A 22800-nucleotide genomic window follows, 5' to 3' on the forward strand; every position below is an offset into this window, starting at 1 on the left:
AAATATAGTAGGTCTCAGACCTGACGGCACCTAGCACAAGATAAGACTTACAAAGAAATCCTATTAACACATTTGCTTCACCCCAGACAAATGGCTCATCAATGTGGGAATAGAGGAAGCTCCCCCAAACATCATTTAAACACTCACCCAGCTCTACGGAGGAAATTAAAGCAGTTATGACTAAATCTAAACAGTTATAACTAAATCAAAACAGTTATAACTAAATCTGGGCAGAAGACTCTCAACAGCGTCAATGACATCTTGTACGCGTTTGTTTTGACCAATCCCGGCAACAGATGTCTTCACCAAACACAAATGCACGAAGCGCCGGTGTCAACATTCAACAAGGAAACAGTGAGTAGTTTTGCAAGAACATATTAAATTGCAGCGACCATTAGTCAGTTACTTTTGTTTGTTTGCCCCGGCGTTGGCGCTTGCTTCCTGGTTTCGTAACAGCTGCACATCACATTTATTCCCCTGTTGTAAAGATGACCTCTTGGAACAGGACCGGTTCCAATGACAAAGGTTCCCATCCCAAGCTTGATTTTGCTAACTCATTTGCTCCTAAAGATGTATAAATACGTTCTATTTTAAATGTCAGAAAAAAACACATTTTTTTATTTTATATAATGCGAGAGCATACAGAAGGCTTTGATGCAGCCTCTGAACTGCAGAGAACGAGTGAAGCAATGGTAGTAATTACAAAAACGGCCAGTAGATGGCAGCAGAGTATAAGAGATCAACCAGGGCCATGTTGCAAACAAGCTGATTTCCCCACAGTTCTAAGCAGATTTGTGAATAATGATGAAACTTAGCTATATTCTAATGCTAATTGCTGCAAAATGGTAACAGGTAGAAATGTAAAAAAAAAATCCTGATGAAAGAAGAGACTCTAATCTTTATCTTTAACAATAGAACACAATATTCTGTGGGCCTTGCAAAATCAGTCTAAATCCAGTAAAACAGCCAGGAGCGAAGGGGGTTGCTTCAGTGAAAATGGCTGGGAGTGAACAAGTTAAATTGAGTGCTAAGCGAAAATGTAGTGATGGGTAGACAACGTCTTCTGAATCCTTATGCTTTTCATCCAAATGGTTCACAAAAAGGTTCCACTCGTATAACTGGAGAAATAGGTGTTCAATTACTTTTTTGTTGTTCAGTTTACATACATTAAACACACAAATGTATAATAAAAATAAGAATATAACGGTGTACATAATATCTACAATACATTTACAATTTTTCAATTATGATTTTGGGGAGAAACCAGCCTTTACTGGCATTTATTGTCACAGATTAAACCATCGACCAAAAATAGCATGCTCTAAGACAAACAAAAAGAGCATGCTGCATTTATTTTTAATTTCTACTTTTGTTAAAAGTTTGGCATAGAGGGTGGTTGTGTCATGGCAACTGAGCAGGGACACAATTGGCATTGCATATATTGCCAGGCAGTGCGGTTGAGTTCCATGTATCAACCTCGTGAAGCCAGCGGCGTGATGGCGATCTCACTCATGCATATCTTCACTGCCATCTAGTGGACACAACTGCAATACGCGGGAAAGCATGATTACACTTGAGCAGCTGCGCCAACAGCAAGGGTGCAGTAAGGGGCCAAAGTAATGTCGATTCTAAGGGCCCGCGAGGAAATGGTATTTATATAAGTGGGCCAGATATGCTGCATATTTTTTCCCCCCGAGCCCCTGGCCCATGGAGGGACCCCACGCCAACAGACCCAAATTTGACTTACATTACAACAATCACAATCTCTCTAAACTCCAAAACCAAATCAGTGACATAACAACCTGAGAGGAGTGTTAATATGGTGCATGATTCAACATGTTGCGTCACCAGAAAAGAAAAAGACAGTTGTATTGCTTTGGTAATAAATGTACAATCACTTTACTGTATATATGCCCTTATCTAAAAGCAATGTCTTATTTATTACACAAGTTATTAAAACATACCTCCATTCAAACATATGTGCACTGCTACAACACGGAGGGGTGTGGCAATGACAGCATGATTTGTAGTATGCAAGGCTCGAAAAAATGTGCTTTTTTTTCCCCCCCCGTGGAGCAGATTTGCTAATCAAAGGCTTAATTTGAGGAGCAATTTTCTAACTGTGAGGAGCAATCTTTTTTGGGCAGGTTAATTTCTGGGTTTTATTAAACAATAAAAATGTGACAACATACAGTAATGAATGAACAATTGTTTTTCTTTTTTTAGAATCAACAGTTTTTGGTTTTTAAATTCACACTGTGTATAGCAGCAAACTATATTTTATCTAGAAATGAAGCTAAATTGATTCTTTAAAAAAAAATCTCTATAAAGCTGCTGAACGCAGAAAATTAAATTCTGAATCGCTATTGCCACCTGTGGGCAAAAGATAAGACTGCACACACACTTCTTCACATACACCAGTGGTTCTCAACCTTTTTTCAGTGATGTACCCACTGTGAAATATTTTTTCAGCCAAGTACCCCCTAACCAGCTCAAAGCATTTTCAAGCAGAAAAAAAAAAAGACTTACAACAAAGTGTCGTGCCATCATTGTCTCAACTATTGGGAAATAAAAACATCTAAATTAAAAAACAAAAACAAAACATTTATAAAATGGATAGATGGACAATGATTTGTGTACATCAAAATAATAATCAAAGTAATGGGATTATATAAACATCTGTTCTCGAAAACAAATAATTAATTTAAATATATATTTTTAAAAATTGTCCACAGAAAAAATGATCAACATAAAGTCTCAGCCAGCACTACACCCGCTGATGGCCTTCTGCATCAGATCTTGAGATGATCTGAATTGAGAGTTTACTCTTAAAAAAGTTGTGCAGTTTACCAACGTGGCATCCATGTTTCGTCTTAAGATGGCGGTGCAGATGCGCTGGCTTCATGCTACTGTCAGCAAGTTTCTATTTTCTATTAACTATTTTCAGTTGAACCTTTAATAATTTAAAGGTGCCAAAATTTGGTGGCCAAAAATATCTTAATAACCTTTTTATTTAACCATTTATGGCTGAAATATCTTCTAATTAGTAGATTAACACCTTAGCTGTTCACAATGGGTAGTCCTGCAAGCCCTCAGCCAATTTTTTTCAGACTGGATTCGGGTTTGTATGTGAAGAATGTGTGCAGTTTCATTGTTTGCCAACAGGTGGCAGTAGCGATTCAACATGGAATTTTCTGTGTTCAGTAGCTTTCAGTTAACTTTTTTTCTGCAAAACTAACATAGTGAAACAACTCTGAACCGCTCCAAAAAACAACAACTTTATACATTTAAATATGTGAAACAAAAGGGGGAGGGGAACAGCATCCAGTCAATTTTCGAATAGGAGGAGCTAATCCACCTTAATCTATTAAAAAATATCTGCCCTGTTTTGGAGAACAATTTCTCAGGATGGACTGACATTGCTACAATGCATAATGTCCATCCAGCATCAAGCAACACTTGCATTATTGGCACTTTCATTGATATCATCGTATATGTTTTTTTTGTTTTTGTTTTTTCCTTGCAGACAAGTGTTTTCTCTCTTCCCCCCTTACCCTTCCTGTGCTCATACTTCACCACTTGCACCCTTGAACATGTAGGCAGAGACTCATCGACAATTAGTCTCTGAATTAAGAATGATGTGCGAGCTCTTTGAAGTGAATGACGAGACAGCTGGCGTTCACTTTTTTTGATCGGCGACTGACAGACAAAACACTGGCGCAGTTTTGCGTGTCAAAGTTTATTCATGAGCAAATGACAAATTTTGACACGCAAGCTGCGATGTGAACCACTTATTTCGAGCCTTGCCTTGGTATAATAGAAATAATGATGAAAATGTTCTGCTTTAGTGCAAATGTAATTTCACGTAACATTTTAAATACTATAATACGGTAGTCAGACTGTCCAACATTAAAATGTGCATTTCGTATAAACTACATTACATGCTGCATAAAAAAACACTATGGTGCTTAACAAATTTATTAGACCACCACCAACCAGCATTCACCTCAGATTTATTATTATTATCATCATTTTGGTTAAAGAGCTTCTAAATACTGATGTATTAACGATTACATAAAGATTTTTTTTATTTAAATGCAGATACTTCTATGGGTGGCAATATAATAAATATGTCAAGCTCTTCAGAATAGTCTCGACATTACAAGGCATAAGCAACAAAACCAGTGCACTACAACGTACAATGTAAAAAAACATTAGATACTAAGACTTCCTCAGAAAGCTAATTTTGCATATAAAAGAGCGTCAATCTGCATTGCTGTCAATGGTGCCTCAATGTGGGTTGCAGTGTTATCAAAGCCCAAAAGGGGGCAGTGTTGTCTAATGCAGTAGTTCACCAGCGTGTTGCGCTGTGACGAAAGCGGGTACTCCAGCTGATGGGCTTCATTCATTTTGGATCAGACTACAGGTACTCCTCTTCTTTTACATACAGAATCTCATGGGCTGAGCTGGGCACCTGGGAACAACACATATAGACAGATGTCCTAAGAAATAGCATATAGAGTGGAGGTGGCAAAAGTACCCATCCAATGTTCAACAGACAGGCCATGTTAGTTGAGTCAAACTGTTACATGTTACTGCTCAGAACAAGCTCGTTAGGGTTATCCTAAAAGTCCATCCTTTTGCACGTTTGCACATTTTGCCAAACTCATCAGGATTCTACACGAGGTAGTTCAACTGATTTTGTCCCATGCAAATTCAAAACCCTAATGGGTAAAAACAGTGCAGCTGTCAAAAATAACCTGCCAAGTGAACTAAAAATGAGTGGATCTTTACATATTTTAAAAAACGACACTTAAATACTCAAATGAATGTATTTATTCTTAATACATAATCAATTGACTTCCCTTTTAGACAGACGTCTATTGCAGTTGATTGACATTGTAGTTGCGACCAACATCAACACAACGCTATCCCGAACTCATGTTCAATCGCTAATTCAGGACGCTAAGAAACCGCTAATCAATTACGCCGGCATTGTATGATACGACAGAAGTCTCTGGCGTAAGTGGCTAGCGGCTAGCTGTTAGCATTACCATCATGAGTGTCTGGCTGCCGGCTGGTAAATTTGACAGCTTACTTTAATTATTTTTCAATATTCTGGACCAAGGCTACTTTGTAATTCACTCTCCCATGTTTAATGGAAGGTAAGTGCCTGAACTTGCACGTTAAGGTCTTTTCATTATTAAAAAAATAAATTCATAAAAAAAGGTAAATAGAACTTTGTTTTCATTTATTTTATAAAACACGTTTGCCCATCAAAAAAGAAAAACATTCAATTCAAAACGTCAAACTAAGCTGTTTAGAATATAGGAACACAAATTTAAACCATGAATACCTTGTTATTTTACATATGAACCATGTAAAAATAAGAATGTTTCTGCCTCATATTGCTCTTAAAGTTGTGTTCCTAAATCCTAAACGGCTATATTAGACATTTTGAATAGATTGTTATTTTTTTATTTCATGGAAAAAGCGTTTTACAAAATAAATGAAGAAAAAGTACTATTTAGTTTTTGTTTTTTTCTGATCCGAAAAAACAGTACGATCCGTGACTCAAATCTGTGATCCGACCCGAACCGTGACTTTTGTGTTCCGTTGCACGTCATAAAGATTAGGCTCATTACATACTTGGTTGTCAAGGTAAAAACGAAAAACCTTTTTTGTCTTAAAAAAAGAAAAACCAAAGGATCATTACATACTTGTTCGTTATTTTTATAGGAAAGAATGAAAACAAATGTTTCTTTATTTTCTATTCACAATTTGTGCTTACTTCCTTGCAAATGCAATATAGATGAAACATGGACACAAAATGATCATTTTTGGCCCTGAAATGGGGTAGATGCCACGGACTTCCGACTTCCGGGTTTTGATGGCCGCGTTCCAACACTCGCACCCCCACCCCTGCGCCCCCCAACCACGCGCTTCCGCTCATCGGTGGGAGGACGTCTCGGCTACTTGAAATGCTTCGGACACTGAGACACTACACACTCGCAGCCTCGCACCCGTCGACGGGAACGCGCAACCGAGGGGCACAAAGGCGGAAGCGCAAGTACTGGGATGCGGCCCACACGTCACAAACCGGAAACGGAAACAAAGTTGATGGGTGAAAACTTTAAAACCATATCCACTATTTGCCTTGGGGGGACCAAATCCATTAGACCTGCAACTGTGATAAAGAGTTAAGACTAACTGTTGGTCACTTTAACAATTACATTTACTATATTGCAAAATATTCTCTTTGTGTTCCCCACAGTATTTGTACTCTTATCATTGTAAAAAAATAAAAATAATTGGATGAATGTTATCAGTTAATTCCTGCACTGAGTTGACAGTTTGTGTTTGTCAGGCAGTAGTAAGACTTGTGGATGTTGTGTTAACTCGTTCACTGCCATTGGCGGCTATAAACGTCAAAAAGTTATTTGAACTATTTCTATTAGTTTAACATTAGTTCCATTTTTGTTAACAAGAGTATAAAAACTAGAAAAATATATATTTTATATTCAGAACAGATATCAAATCGTGAGTTAACTAGTGAAGTCATGCGATTAATTCGCCTGACGCCCTTAATTTTTAATGATTTTTAACAATCTTTTCTTCTTCTTTTTTTAAAGAAAAGATTATTACAAATTAGGGGCGTAGGGTGATTAATTTTTTAATTGTAATTAATCGCATGACTTTACTAGTTAACTCATGATTAAAGAAAAGAAAAGATTATTAAAAATTAGGGGCGTCAGGTGGTTTTTTTTGTAATTAATCACATGACTTCACTAGTTAACTCACGATTAATAACAAATTTTATATCTGTTCTAAATGTGCAATAATTTGTTTCCCTAGGTTTTCATACCTTTAACAAAAGTGGAAAAAAATGTTGAACTAATGGAAATCGTTAAAATGAATTTTTGACGTCTATAGGCGTCAATGGCAGTTAATGAGTTAAAAATAAAAGTACAATAGATTTAATTTAATTTAAAAAGTTGGCTGACAAGTTTTGGGTTATCAAAATTCCCAATCAAGAATTTCAATCTGCATCCAAATGGATGTCTTAGACATCAACATCCGCTCTAGCTCCGTGTGCATTTTACATATAACCCTGTATGCTCAATGTACCTGGTTGACTCCACCAACCACTAGAAGTCGATCTCTGATGACGATGGAGGAGGCCGAGCATCGGGGGAACGTCATGGATGCCAATCGCTCCCACTTTTTCTTCGGCGGATGAAAAGCCTCCACGGTGTCCAGTGCAGAAGGCTCATGGCCTAATCAGATCACAACATAACAATCACACAAGTGAAAACTAAACGAGAATAACAACTAACTAACAAGATTTTAGTAACAGACACCACCAACGCGTCCCACTTCTTGATCAATATTGCAATCAGTTAAACGCATCATCTGGTCATCTTGGCCATTTGTGACGTCAGTCACACAGTTGTAGATTTTTGTTACACATTTGTGACGGATCGAAATACACATTTGTAAACGGTTTTGCTACAATAATGGCCCCATACATGTACTTGCATGCGCCATGCATGAGCTTGACACAGAGGCTGCAGTTACGCTTTAAGACAGAGGTGGCAGTCACGAGTAAAAAAACAAAAAAAGTGACAACAATGCATTTAATTACATTTCAAGACAAAACAGTAGAAAACAAATGTGACCCGTCCAGCAAAAGTGCTTGTCGCAGAAATTGCTTTTGCATAAATCACAAAATTAGATAATTTGGACAAATATGTCAATTTTTAGATTTCTCCAAAAATAACCTCATTGAGGTGTCTACTAGTGATGCACCGAATATTATAAAATAAAATATATATAAAATAAAAAATATGCATTTTCGGCATTTGGCCAAAATAAAATTCAAGCCGAGTATATAGATATATTTTTACTGTGTGTTCTTTTAACAAGCTAGAAACGTATAGCTATAATATATATATATATATATATATATATATATATATATATATATATATATATATATATATATATATATATATATATATATATATATATATATATATACATACAACCATAGAGTTTAAAAGTAATATTTAAACAACAAAAATACAGTACACCCCCGATTTGATTGAAAATGGTTTGATCCACCTCAACCCCTCCCCCCTCAATGCGTATGTTTAGGAGCTGTTGTATCAAAAATAGTACTTTTCTCAAGAAATTAGGGTTGGGGTATGCTTATATTTTAAGTCCTTTTCTCATTTGCATAACTTTGATTAGATTCGGTTTACTCACTGACTTGCCATGCAATTTTTGGAGCAAGAAGTAACCCAAACCATGACAAGCTACCTATCAATAATAATATTATTATTTTTATTAATTATAATAAATGCAATGATAATACAAAATTGGCATAATTTTGTATATTTCGGTTTTCGGCCAAGTAATTCTCATTTTCGGTTTTGGCTCAAAAATTTCATTTCGGTGCATCCCTAGTGTCTATTATCATTTCCCAGCAGCACAAATGTTAACATTGTAGTAGAAGTGTATGAAAATATGCAATTATTGGGACAAGTACATCATTAGCCAACATGTTTTTTAGCCGACTTTTGCATTGTCTGGAATAAAAAAAATTGTGATGAAAAATATGAAAAAACAAATTATCACTGCACAGTACTATGTAAATAAAGTGGCAAAAACACTGGGCTCCTCTGGGGGGGGGGGGTGTATCAAAAGTATCGATTCGTGGTTTTATGAATCAGTATTTGGCTATGAAAAGAAATTCAGTATAGATTTTTTTAAACCCAGCCCTAATGCCAAATGTCGTTACAAAAACAATACTGCTATAATCAAGGAAAAGTTCAAGGTACACAAATAGGGCATTACTGATTCTAAGTATCTTCTTTAATATCAAAGCTGGAATCAAATGACATAAATATTAAAAGATAAATGTATTTGAGCCTAATCTAGTTTCCCGGTAGGATACAATGTCCCTGTATGTTATCGAACAAATAACATTAAAATGTGTGATTTCATTTCCATTATGTAAAAAGCGTTCTTTAGTTTTACCTAATCCACCTGCTACCACCATGCGGCCACGCAGCAACGCGGTGACGAAATCAGCTCTCTTTGTCTTCAAGGACACTGTCTCGTCTGACTTCAACCACGTACCTGATTCGAAGAAAGACAGTGTTAACATGGTGGGAATAATGCGTCACACATGCTGTAATTTAGTGACACAGCACAAAGGTAAATTGGTCCTAGCGTTCGAAACGATACTCACATTTTTACACTTACGTAATACAGACAAAATGAACGATATGGACAGGTGGATGCCTAAGAACACTTTAAACAGTACCATACGCTAAAAGGAGCTAGTTTGTATCTCAGGAGGCACCGTTATGTTGTGGCTTTACATGTGCACCCAGCTGATGATGGTGCTGCTCTTATTGCGGAAGAACCGATTAAAAGCCTTTGACAGGCAAAACATTTCGAAATCATGCTCTAGAGGAAGATGCTGCAGCTGAAGCAGGATCAAGGTAAATGTAATCTCACTATTCTCAATATGGCAGAACTCAGAAGCGCTGTAGCCATCATCTCCGGGACACTTTGGGAAGCGCACACGCCAACACACGCGCAGACTAAAACAAACATGGATGACCGCCGCCCACCTTGCAGTGAGATCCAAGAAGCTGCTTCTAATTCAAAAGCTACAATGAAGCGGAAGTGATCATGCACCGTGGTTCGCACCGCACATGATCCGCGGATTGGTCGTGAATAGGGATGTAACCATATCCAAACATCACCATACGATATCACGATATGGAGGTCACGATACGATAATTATCACGATATTATGGGGAGGTTGGCCATATAAAAACGGTCACAATATTGGAAAAACATGAGTTCATACAAAAACAAACACATCTGACCATTAGCGTGGATTTTAAACATAGAAGGGCCAAAACATACCTTGTGAAAATTAAACTGCACTAAAAAACTAGACACCAGAGGGTACTAGAACTGCACAAATGGAAATCAACCTAACTTTTTTAACAGATGTTCTGCTTTCAATATCGTGACAACGATATATTGTGGCAGCTTTAATATCGCGATATCACGATATTGCCGTTATCGTTACATCCCTTGACGTGAAGAAGAAAAAATTGTGCACGTTCACGTGACTTCAACACGTGACAAAGATGCCAACAAAAACTCATAGATCATGTAAGTAGCATGTATGGGAGCATTTTGGGGTGCCTGATTATGAGTTATATGGAGGGCAAAATGTAGGAAAGGTTATACCGAATGACAGCATATTGGATGAGCAAATACGCTTGTATGTGGAAAAACATTGCTCAAGATGAATAATATAGCCATCTGTTTTGTAAGCTTGTAATTCCGATTTCTATTTCCCATCTGCAGCTCATTTCCCATCTCATCTATTTCCAAATTGGAGAAACGGGGTATGGTGTATTTCTTATGTGTGCAAGTGGAAATATTGATATCATTGTACATGTCTTAAAGTATGTGTGTGTGCGCTGCAGCGGCATTTGCCTCTTTTTCTAATGAAAAAAAAAATCACCCATTTATTATGTAATAACCTGAATTGCACTCTTTTTCTGCCTTCCATTCGACCAATTGCCTTGTCAAAATACATAGCTAATGGTAAAAAGGTAACTCAATGATATTTGAGCTTCAATTTCCCTTTTCAGGCCATATTTCATACTTCCTAGCGCATGGGCCTGACTGCAACACAAGATTGATTTTTATATTTTGAAGCACACATTTCTTATACATTCTGCCAGTATCAATTAAGATGCAAAAATAGAAAATGCTCCGTAAAGTAAGAGATGATTGATATCACTATCATTCGTACTGCAGGAGCTAAGCTATTTTTTCCCTCAAATTGGTGGTTCTCTGCTCTTGATTGTGTTCAACTCAAAATGAATATATACAATGATTCTCGGTCATCCATACCTTGGTTACAGTCAAACATGTTGACGTTCTTGGTAAACTTTGAGGCCTGATGTCCTCCTCCCTGGCGCAGACCTCCCAGCAAACACAGCCGCCCAGCACTGTCCCATAACACACCCGCATATGAGCGCTTACATGACAGCATTGGAAGCGTCGTCCATGAGCGCATCTCCGTGTCATACATCTCAAAGGCCTTCACAGGCCGCTTACACTGCCGGCCACCTAAAACGTTTTGAAAAAGACATTCATGATGGAAGATAATCTTTCATCGAAGTACACGTGGTACTTTATAGTACCTGCCACATAGAGTTTGCTGTCCAATAAATGCGTGTTAGCATCATAGCGCGGGGTCGGCATGGGAGGAAGTAGAGCCCACACATCCTTACGAAAGTCATACTGTTGAAGGATGTTACGAGGGAGCAAGTCAGCACCCATTCCACCCACAGCAAGAGCACGGCCATCTACGTGCACACACACACAAACAATTAAGGCTATGATTTGCAAAATGAATGTCTTATACTATACCGTATGAACTGTATACAACAGGAGAAAAACTGTGACTAAAAATATTTACAGTAACAGCAAATATACAACAACCTACGATCCCAAAAGAGTTATTTTTTTTATTTCAAAATCATTTTTATAACTATCTAAACAATATATTGCTTCCAGGTGATTTAATTAAAAAAATAAAAAATAAAAACACTTTAAGTGCTCTTAAATTGTACATGCATGCATGTACACTTACTACCAGGTCTCAGCAAACAAAGCTTATCTCTATGTGAAGATATATCACGTCAACATAGTTTCTTGAGACCAATTCCAAGTTAGATTGGGTTTTGGGTCTTAGAAGCGTCATCAAAAGAGCAAAAATTTTTTTTTAAAAAAAATCTGGGAATCGGTGAGCGTGAATTCACTTTTTGTCTTTACATTAGTCCACAATGCTACATTGAGTTGGGATTTTTGTCCATTCATATTTTTCATTATTTTAATGTAAGATTGAACCGATATTATTATTCATATTCCTATTTGTTTAGTTTTCTTGTATATTCTTTAATTGACGGTACCGCGGCACAAACCTACTAAATGCGACGAGCAGCGCCCTCGGACATTTACCGGTCAAAATGAGCCAAAGTGTATACACAGTACTAACTAGCAAAGTTGTCAGATCTTCCTTGTGATTTTTCAGTCAGTTATTTTCAGGACGCCAATATTTCTCTTCGAAGCAAGCACAGGAGCTTTAATTTTTTTAGTGAAGCGTATCTTCACTCCCTCGCCATGCAATTTTGCCCAAAAACAAAGGAAATACAGATCGCAGCCTGTTTCTACAGAATTCTGAAAAAGTCGCCACACTCCTTTCGACCGATTGTCAGCTAAACTAAAGTTTTTGGACATTGTTCCTGTCAAGCAGGGTAAGAATGAATGTTTACCTCATAGTTTCATTGTTTTGTTGGCATTATTAGTAAATAGTAAGTCAACAAACGCGTGGACGGTTAGCTACCCGGAGCTATCGTTAGCCTTTGGCTAAAAACAACAATGGAGAACATTACCTTAGTGCAGACAAAGTAGTTTCTGGTAATTTTGGAGAGATTTGCAGTGATTTCCTCTACGGGGAAATGGAGAATTTAAAAAATATATATGATCGACCACTTTGGCCACAGTGGCGGGCACTTCCATCAGTCGTCAATTCCCGTCAATGACAATGTCCACCGTTCAGTGAGTGCACAATTATGCGAAGACTCGAAAAAAATACACGGACTGATCAACGACTGAAGCAGGTTCACGTCTGTCGATCGGGTGAGTATAGTGTCATAAAGCATTTGCCGAAAATGTGGAAGCACTCAGCGAGTCATTTATGGGAATTAATGATTGATGGAAGTGCCCATGTCAGCTCGACCATTTGAGGCTTCTTTGACCCCAACTTTTTATTGACTTGTTCTTCCCAAATTTGCTTCAAATGTAACACACAGTTTTAGTTTACTGAACATACATGCATGTTGGAACTCGAGAGGAAGTCATATAAACTGAAGCATATGCGCACGCTCCACAAACAAGCCAGAGACGAAATCAAACCCAGAACCTTTTTGGTTTGAGGCAGGACTGCCAAATACCCGTTATCAGGCAAGCCACAAAGACTAATATGACCAAAACGTTTTAAAAGACAACTTGTATTAATTTGTGAAAAAGCGGACTTCATTATCTGAGGATTCATTATCTGATCTCTGGAAAATAACAAATGTCACCATTAAGTCGATTAAGTGACTGACTATCTTTTTAAAAATACCCTGCTTGTTTTCATTTAGCACTATTGATAATTTTGTCATACCATTTGTCTTTTAATTAAGTGACGTTTAGTCTGAAGATAAAGCTGCAAGCAATGGATTGAACATTCCAAACAAGCTTTCCAAAAGAACAACATTTATTTAAAAGAAGCAGTGATCCAAGACAACATCGTAAATCCATACCTTTTACAGTTATGGACACGCCCATCAGGGCTTCCCGTAGGGCGCTCCTCTTCCTCCATCTCCCTTCCTCAGTGTGATACATTTCCACCACCTTCAATGGTCTCTGGTCTTCTCCCACTCCCCCCACCACTAGGATCTGCTTTCCCAGGGCTGCCACAGCAGCTCCGGCACGTGGGGTGGGCATTGAGGGCAGGCATATCCATCGGTCCCCCTAGAAACAGCAACAAGAATTCTTTTCAAGCACATAAATAATACATAGAGTGCTTTTTTTTTTTTTTTTTAAATAAGAATTTATGTGAAAAAAAGATTATTCCTTAAGATCTACTATTTACAGCAATTAAACTGTTGCACTAACAAACCAGCAAACCAGGCCTGTTGTGTTTTGTACCTCTGGGGAGTATAGTTCCAAGGTGGAGCATGGCCTCCCTGCAGCATCACAGCCCCCCAGCATGTACATGTGCCCTCCCACCTCTGTTAGAGTGTGGTAGACACGGCCACTGGCCAGTCGTGCTAGGCTCTGCCAGTGAAACTCATGAGCCGAAGGCACCGCCATGGCCTCAGACGCTTACGATGGAGTTAGCAGGAAGAAAGAAGGTGCTGAGTTATGGAGATTTGGAGACGGGGCAGGTGGTGACGGGGGGGGAAAACGGGAGGAAAAGTCCTCAGTGGAGTAGCTTTACTGTATATTAGTGGTGACAGTAAGCCATGTGGAGTGTTGGATTAAGGTAGGACTCCCACCCCCAGGTTGTCTTCACATATTTAAATTGGGCCCTGCAAAATATATAAAGAAAAGAAAAAACAATTGATCATTGAATTAAGTTAAGTGATTTTGATCAACCTCCAGTCAGTAAAGTAATACAGTATCCACAAAAATAAATTCCACAGTTCTGTCATATTAATGACAAGAACGGTGTCAAACATATTGCCTTAACACATTAGAACCGTGTTTGTCAACCTTTTTTGAGCCAAGGCACACATTTTTCATTGACAGTCTCGAGGTACACCACTCATAGAAAAAAAAACCCTAGCTAAACTAAAATGGCTATAGCGTTTAATTTTTTAACACATATATTGTATATCATTCAACAACAAGTTCACATAACTTGGAAAAGCGCAAATAATATCTTAAAATCAAAAGTGAAAATATTTTTACAGGTGCATTACGCACATTGTAATAAAACTATATAAAAGATATTGCCCATGCTAAGAAATATGCAGTGCTTAATTATATCATGGCCAACATTGCTATAAATACATTTCCTCTTCGAAATCATCATCTTCCACTTGATCACTCTGAAAAACATACTTTTGTACACTTTCAATTAAGATAGTAGGGTGATATATCTTCCGTTTTTAATTCTACACATTAAAAGACATGTTGAATTATTACGATTTTTACGATTTACGTCAGAAAACTGTCCAACTCCATGCTTGCATCATTCAAATACAAATGTTATACAACTGCACACCATTTCTCACTTTAATTCGTTTTGTGCTCCTGACAGACCTCGATTCATACAGTGTGATTTGCTGAGACTGCATATTTCTTTCAACACTTTTCACGTGTTTAGCACTTGTGAAATCAGAGAAATTTAATTACACTAGGCGTAGTAGGCGAGTGTGTGTGACGAGACTTACCGGTATCTTTTCTTTATCGCTGTTATGGTGCTTTTGGAATCGCGATGTTTATGATTCTTGGTGGAACAGAATTGTCAACAAATCGTTCCTCATGGCGGCCATTTTTGGCCATTCGGCAAATCTCTACTGTTATTTTGATTAATGTCACTCTCGTCAAAGTTGTCAAACCTGCAATTGAAAGCAAGGGACGTGGACTCTTTGCTAAAATGCTAATGAAGGAAGACATGTCCGTCACGTCGTGACACACTTCCCGTGGCATTCCAAAATAGAAGTCACTAGTGTGACGAGGTCCGACAACAACAGTGCCGCCAACCAGCAACAAGCGTGAAATTAGTCCACCAATCAGGAGCGGGGTTCGCACAGCCCAATTTGCATATGCAGACAAGACACAGGAATCAAACTCCTCTAACACGTGCGCAGAACCAATCCACCAATCAGGAGTGGGGGTTTGCACAGCAAAATTTGCATATCCCGCTGATAGTAGCTTTCCTCTGCAGCTTGGCTGGAGAACGTTGAGGTGGGACGTCCTATTAGCGTATCCGGGAAAGAGGCGCTATGAAGGTGGCCTCCCTGGCAGAAGGGTTAGGGTTAGAATTTTTTTCGGGGACGCCCGGCAAACTTAACCAAGAAAGAGGCGCTCTGAGCGGTCTCCCCGGTCGAGGCGCAGGCCTCCCTGGCTGGAACTCCGCTCTTCTGATTATTTTCTAAGTCAAGCAGGACGCCTGACAAGCGCAACCAGAAAATTGGTACTTTGACGCGGCTCCCTTGGCGATAGCCCACCCAGCAGCTGTTTGTCTGTGATCGTCATTTCTCAGAGGACTGCCTGGTTAATCTTTCCCAGTACCAAACTAGATTGACCGAGAGATTATGAAAGGTCCCATAGTATGAAAATGCACTTAAGTGGGGTTTTCTATCAATAACATGCATCCCCGGCCTATCTACAATCCAACCAGGTATGAAAAAAGTCAGTCCGTGACTTCTTTAGCTTTCTCCTCCTTTCTAAAATGGATCGGTCCCAACAGTGTGACACTGTCAAAAGGGTCAAGTTTGGTGGAGGACCCAGTCGCAGGGAAGCAGGGCAAGGAGGAGACGGTGAAGTGAAAAAAGGGACTTTTTTTCTTGGAATTTGGAGGGAACTCCAAATTACAAGATAAAACAAAACATGGTGAGGACAACAAGGCAAAAACGGGCAGCATGACATGAGGGGAAAGACAATGAACCAACACAGACAGAAGGGAGACTGGAGACGAAATACATAGACGCTAATGACACAACAAGACACACCTGGGGCAAGACACAAGTGGCTGAGGGCACTGATTGGTTCACACGAGGAAGGGCAGCATTACACACTTAACAAGACCAAGGGAGAACACACAAGGAAAACAGAACCCAAACATGACAGACACGACTGCAAACGTTAACATTTTTGATTTAGCCTTCCTTCCTTCTTTTCCTTTCGGCTTTTCAAATCAGAGGTCGCCACAGCAAATCAGTTGCCTCCACCTAACCCTGTCCTCTACATCCTCTGCTCTCACACCAACTTCATTCATGTCCTCTTTAACTACATACATAAACCTCCTCTTTGGTCTGATTTAGTCTTCCTTCCTATCCTTTCTAATAAGCGATGAACACCTTCTACCATCTTAGTGGTGTATTTTTATTGCCTTAAGTGGGAGCTACATTTGTCGTGTGTAGGTTGTTTGGTTACAAGAGATCAGATATGATAAAACAGACGGTGCTTAGATAATATGAAGCGGTTGCATATTGTTTTGTCAAAATACAAATTGCCGTGACTGGCTACTCGCCACCTAGTTGACATGACTTTGTGATACTAACCGGCCGCTAAGTGGTCTCGACGAGACGGCTTGCACTTTGCGACCGCGCAGTGGTCTAAATGTGCACATTTGTGTTATTCATAACCGCTTGTATATGTTTACAAGCATACACGGCAAATCGGAGACATTCACGGCAAAATAACGTTCGTGGGAGATTTGCCGGTTACGGCATAATAACCATTGCCTAAACAATGACAAACTAACGCTACAACATAGTCTCTGTAGTAACGTTATGCTACTTTTTCTCATGGTAAGAACGTTATGTCACTTTTCCTCATATTAAAATAGTTGTCAAATGTGTAAAAGACATGTCTGTATTTTTCTTTTCTTCTGCTCCCGTGGCCAGTCGTTTCCATTTACAACATTAGCACATGGCTACCATGACCGAAATCACTGCCCCTTCGAGAGAGAAGGGTATGGCCTAAACGTGGTCTTGTGCAGCTATTTACATAAAAGTGGCAAACCTCTAAAACAGACTGTTTGGAACAGAGCGTTTTTTGGCTGATTTAGGGACAGCAAAAACATTAGATCTAAAGTCAATTTTGACGAATGAAAAATCACAGACATGTTTTTTACACATTTGAGAACTATTTTAGAATGTTGAAAAGTTGAATAATATGAGACCTTTAATTTGCGGAATTCCAGGAGGATCAGTGAGGGCAATATGAAACTTTTCGTAAATTGCGCAACGTTAATGTATTGTTGTGGTTTTCACGTGGTTACGGTCGACAGTAACTGTTTCAAATTGCCATGAAAGAGTTGTTGCTAGCCCGCCGCTTGGGCTGATCCTTTCTTACACGCCACAATATGTGCTTCCATATATACCGCTTCGTGGGCGGTGCAGGTAGTAGCCGTCATGAACGTTGCACGGCAGACACACAGCCGATAAGGGAGGAATAGGGGGAATGGGAGACAAAGGGAAGAATTCTCATATCGGCTTGATGTTGTCTGTGATGGCGGTGGGGGCAACATTTAGCACTTGTAAAACATGAAATAAAAACTTGAAGGTATGTACAACACATGTGCCAAAGCTAGAGATTTTTTTTTTTCGTTTTTGAAATGTTGCATGATGATTCTGGCATATTCTTTTTGAATCACCCTGTATAAAAACATGCAACAATTAAAAGCATACTAATTTGACTACTTTAGATTTTTAACAAATGTAAAAATACAATTGGAAAATAAACTGTTCAGATAATGGATGGATTAATAACATTCACTTGTGTCTTCTCAAAAGCCTCCAAAATCTTTACCAGGTCAGTGTCATGGCCAGAACATTAGCATTAGCTTTAGCCTACTGTGTCACATAACTATTCTGCATTGCCTTTCTTGTTCATGATGTACAGTATTTCATCTTTTCAGCCCTTTTTACCTAAATAAGATTTACTGACAAAGAGGCGAGATGTGTTGTTCCTGAGGGTGCTATGGACTCTAGGTTGTAATTTGAGCCTCATATTCATCTTTTGACGTCAAACCCAAAAATAAGGAATTATCCTCATTCATTTTATACTTTTGGAGGGGAGTGTGGTTTACATTCCTCACCACAGCCTATATGTCAGATTGGACCTTTCTAGGCCAGCATAAATGAAGAAACAACAAACAACATAACAAGCCACTCAGGTGTCAAAGACAAAGAGCAATGTAGGAATTGACTTGGGGTAGGTAGCCTGTTATAAGGTTTCTAAACAGGCTAAGTCTGAACGCTGACCTTTTAGATCTATCGGCTAGACTAGACTAAGAAATAGCATCGTGCTCTCGAGAGAGTGAAAAAGGCCAGCCGTTAGACTCTTTCCTTAAATCATTCACTGCTATGCACACTTAAAAACATTTGATCCTACCCATAATAAATAAGCCTCAAGAGGCAGTCTTCAGTAAGAAGTCATAGTCATAATTCTGTCAACAATGAATGGGAATTATCCGCTTCTCTCCCCTGCTGCGGGCTGCCTCAACAGTCATGTTGTCATTTATATATTTACAGGAGATCGAAATGGCAAAAAGCTCCAGCACAGCTGTTCCTGTGTCTGTGCCGGGACTAATGAAGGGAATTAGAAAGATGAATCTGGCAGTGTGGGTTCTTGGTCCTATAATGAGTGAGCTGAGACTAAATCAGTTGTGGCTGTCTATTGGCACAAGCTATTGAGTTTTTTTTTTTCAATTATCCTGTTATCTGCATTTTAAACAGCAACTAGCACTCTCCCTTCTTGCTTGGTGAGCTGTTTTTCATGCCTTCAATTTTAATTTAAATGTCAGTTTCAGAGAAAACTCTGGCAATTATTTTTGAGTGAGCAGAGTGGTATAACCTTATTGTAGAACAGGTCTAATTTATTTGAACTTATTTATTTTATTTTATTTTTTTCTCTTTTTCTAAAGAGCTCTTGTTCATTCGGTAATGTCATCATCATTGCTCTTTTTTTTTTTTCCAAAAATAAATAAATAAATAAAATGTGAGCTTATTTTAATATAATGGGAAATTTGTAGGAGATTGCGCAAAAAATATGTAGCAATTATTTGTCCTGGATTAAGTTGGATAGCATTCAAAATATATATTTATAGGCTCCATCTGCCTGTCGGGGTGCTGGTCGCTGGCGGCGGGTGCACAAAGTGTCGTAAAATGTGCTATAATAATCCATTAAAACTGAGCCCTCTCAATGACTCTAAAAATGGGTTCAGTCTTTCAACAAATACTGTGTGGGAGTCAAATTAGAGTGAGTTGATCCATTGTGGCAGTGCTGTGAAAGCATGAGTGGAGAAAAGATCAGTGGAGAATGGCACATAAGGCAAGAGGAATGAGTAGAAAAGCAGAACAATTGAAGAACAGGAAGAAACGCATGGTTGGAGTATTGAAAAAGATAGATATAGATCATGAGAAAAGGTAGCTCTTGCATCACAAAAAATTGTGTATTATTAAAATGTTAAATGGAAACAGCAAATTAAGAAATACTGTACATGTACTAATGTCAGATGAAACTTTTTTTTTCTATTAGCATGTCAACATATTTATTCTCCTCCACATACAATCAACTGCCAGTGACAAAATGTTTTACTATATCTTGCATTATTCAAGTCTCCAATCCATACCAGAGTTTCACGGGCCATACCACAAATGTTCTTCTATTACACGACAGATAGGTAAGAAAATATCCCGTTTATCCACTTTTTGTGAATAATTTTGCTAAGTGGTGTGCCATGAGATTTTTTCACTCTGAAACATGTGCCTTGGCTCAATAAAATTTGAGAAACAATGCAGTAGGACACAGCGCAGCGTCATAGGGTTTGCTGTCCATACAACCATTTTCTGACCCACTTATCTTCGCTATTAGCCATTAGCTTAGCCATAGTTTCGGCTTGGCTATCCCACTTTAGTTTACTTTGCCTACAGAGCATGCACAGTAAATTCTGCAGAGTAAATTTTACTCTAAACTGAGTCTATTTGGACCTACTCTAAATAGAGTAAAATTTACATTTGGAGGAGAGTTTTTAAAAAAAAAGTCACTCAAGGGTTGAAGAACAAACCCACAACTTCAGGTTGAGAGACAGCTAATCTACTACCTGAGCCAATTGCTTGTGCCAACTGGAATTTGGGGCAAAAAACATGTTTGGTGCAATCTTAATGTTAAACACTGAGATAAACACAATTTGTCTGTTTGTCATTTCATTACACGAGAAATGGCTGACTATGTCATTTGTGAACCGTGACATATTCACCCACGCCACCCTCCGGCTCAGTCTCGTACACGCCTCTTTAAAAGTTGCTGTCAATCACAGCCAGACCACGCCCAACCCTCTTCCCATTCGCAACCCAATGGTCCTCCAGGCATCACCCCCTTTGAGAGCCGATTTTAAATGTTAGTGAGGGGTGAAGCATGAGTCTAATTTCCTGTTGAGTTACCCTTTAAGTAAACAGTAGGAGTGGTAGCGGTAGTGTGGCAGTCTCCCAAGCAGAAGGTTGTGAGTTTGTTCCTCAACCCTTGAGTGACTTTTAATTTATATATATATATTTTCAATTCTTTATTTTACTCTCTTCCAAGTGTAAATTTTACTCTAAAACTGAGTATTTGGTCCCACTCTAAATAGAGTAAAATTTACTCTACAGAACTTACTGTGTGCCAGACTCGAAAACAATCCACGTAGGTCCAGTTGGCCGTACCATCTCATCCAGAATGTTTAAAGTGTGGTGAAAAGTCACTGCGGAATTCAGCAATTTGTAATGTACTCTATGTTGATCAAGTCTAAACAACTATAGTATCTATATACACAGTATTTTATTTTCAGGGCTTAACACTGCAACCAATTTTCACTTCTTTTTTTTTTGACAAATACCGATACAATACTCAAATCTTCAGTACTCACCGATACCAATACCAAGTGTCAATACCATTAGTACTTATGATACATACAATTTCCCCCAAAAACAATGACAGATCCCAAAAAATGCTTTAAATACACACACACACACACACACATATATATATATATATACATATACATATATATATCCCAATTATAGCAAATTTCCTTAAAATTTCTTGAATACAGTATAGTCTGATCAAACCTCTGTGTTCTCTTTTACATTGACTGTCTTGGCTGTCAAGAGAACAATAGCCATCATCATCAATCATTCATCCCAATAGAAAGAGAGGCTGGCATAAGAACACAAATAACATTCAAACAAGAACTGATGATACTCTGTTGACACTTGTGAGTCCCAACATTTGTAACTATCTCCTATCAACAACCGATATAACCACTGCTCAAGCACTATGAATGTTGAATCGAGCAGAAAAATGCATGAAATATAGAATTTAAAACTGATAATGTATAACATAAAATACAGTTAGTTAGTTTACTTCCTGCTGTGTTAAACGGTGTGCTTCATATTATGTAGCTTTAAATCCATTACAATCACTCTAAAATAACTATTCACCAATCACCCTTAAGGCTCTACTGGATAATTACAATAATATGAACTAGGCAATCCATTACCGTAAGTAATTCACCACTGAAGAGTGAGCATACGCCAATTAAGTGACATCAGAGAAGGACAATATGAGCCCACCATTGCGGATGAAAAAGTGGCTGTTAGTCTCCACAGTACATGAAGTTCACACGTTAACTTTCTGTACCCCCCCCCCCCCCCCCACCACCACCACTGCTGTATCAACCCAACGACCTTCGACATAATAACCCGAAAGTAAACATTGGGCCAGAACCAGATCCGTGCTTCCTGACAGAAGCTACTCACACTGGCCGTTTATGTCGCCTCTCGCTCGGTGTGTGCTGCTACCCTTCCCCGCTCCTCTTCTCTCTCTCTCGATGGCGGTAGATGGAGATGGAAGAGGAAGCTGCTTCTGGCGGAGGAAGATGGAAAGCGACGAGGCTCGAACAGCTTCAGTTGTACCAGCGAATGCTCAGCGGAGAGGCGGCTTGCGACAAAACAGAGCTCCGCCTGGATGTCGCCGTTATGTGGGTCAGAGATGAAGTATTTATTCTTTCTCGGAGCAAATTTAAATTCATCCCTTTTATGGAGAGAACGCGGAGAGCGCTTTCTGTTGGGGATGTTTATCGCTCAAGGGTTCTGCCTGCGAGTAATGGCCATTTCAATGTCATTATACAATAATTTAATTTATATTGTAATCTGCTATTTGAATGTAGGCTACTCTGCTGTTTTCATCACCGATGTATGTCACATGGCAAATCATAAACCATTTACTAAATAAACCAACTTTGGTATATTGGTTGTTGGCTGTAATTACGCCATTCAGTGTGAGAGTGAAATATTTGTGAAGAAACGGCCTTTGTGAAACTATTCATTAATCTTCTGAAATATGTTGTGCTATAAGGTTAATATTATACAGAATGTGTCATTATTAAAACAAATATAAAATGACACTCGTCTTTAAGAACCAGCCATC

The 22800-nt window shown here is 38.6% G+C and overlaps 1 protein-coding gene across 2 annotated transcripts; it reads right to left on the minus strand.

The window, feature by feature from the left end:
- Nucleotides 1–1911: 1911 nt before the first annotated feature.
- klhdc8a (kelch domain containing 8A) lies at nucleotides 1912–22459 on the minus strand. Of its 2 annotated transcripts, none has more exons than XM_086088075.1 (8): nucleotides 22131–22459; nucleotides 13804–14186; nucleotides 13416–13626; nucleotides 11247–11411; nucleotides 10954–11172; nucleotides 9043–9144; nucleotides 7129–7277; nucleotides 1912–4474 (listed from the first exon to the last, which is right to left on the minus strand). In XM_086088075.1, exons 2-8 carry the CDS (start codon nucleotides 13966–13968, stop codon nucleotides 4421–4423), a joined length of 1065 nt encoding a protein of 354 aa, XP_085944201.1. In that variant the 5' UTR covers nucleotides 13969–14186; nucleotides 22131–22459; the 3' UTR covers nucleotides 1912–4420. The 2 variants fall into 2 exon arrangements, with proteins under 2 accessions (XP_085944201.1, XP_085944202.1); XM_086088076.1 differs by lacking the exon at nucleotides 22131–22459 and adding an exon at nucleotides 21872–21989.
- Nucleotides 22460–22800: the final 341 nt, after the last annotated feature.

This window comes from Leptonotus elevatus, chromosome 10 (assembly GCF_054856555.1).
Source record: "Leptonotus elevatus isolate MCC_2025b chromosome 10, RoL_Lele_1.0, whole genome shotgun sequence".
Lineage (NCBI taxonomy): Eukaryota > Metazoa > Chordata > Actinopteri > Syngnathiformes > Syngnathidae > Leptonotus > Leptonotus elevatus.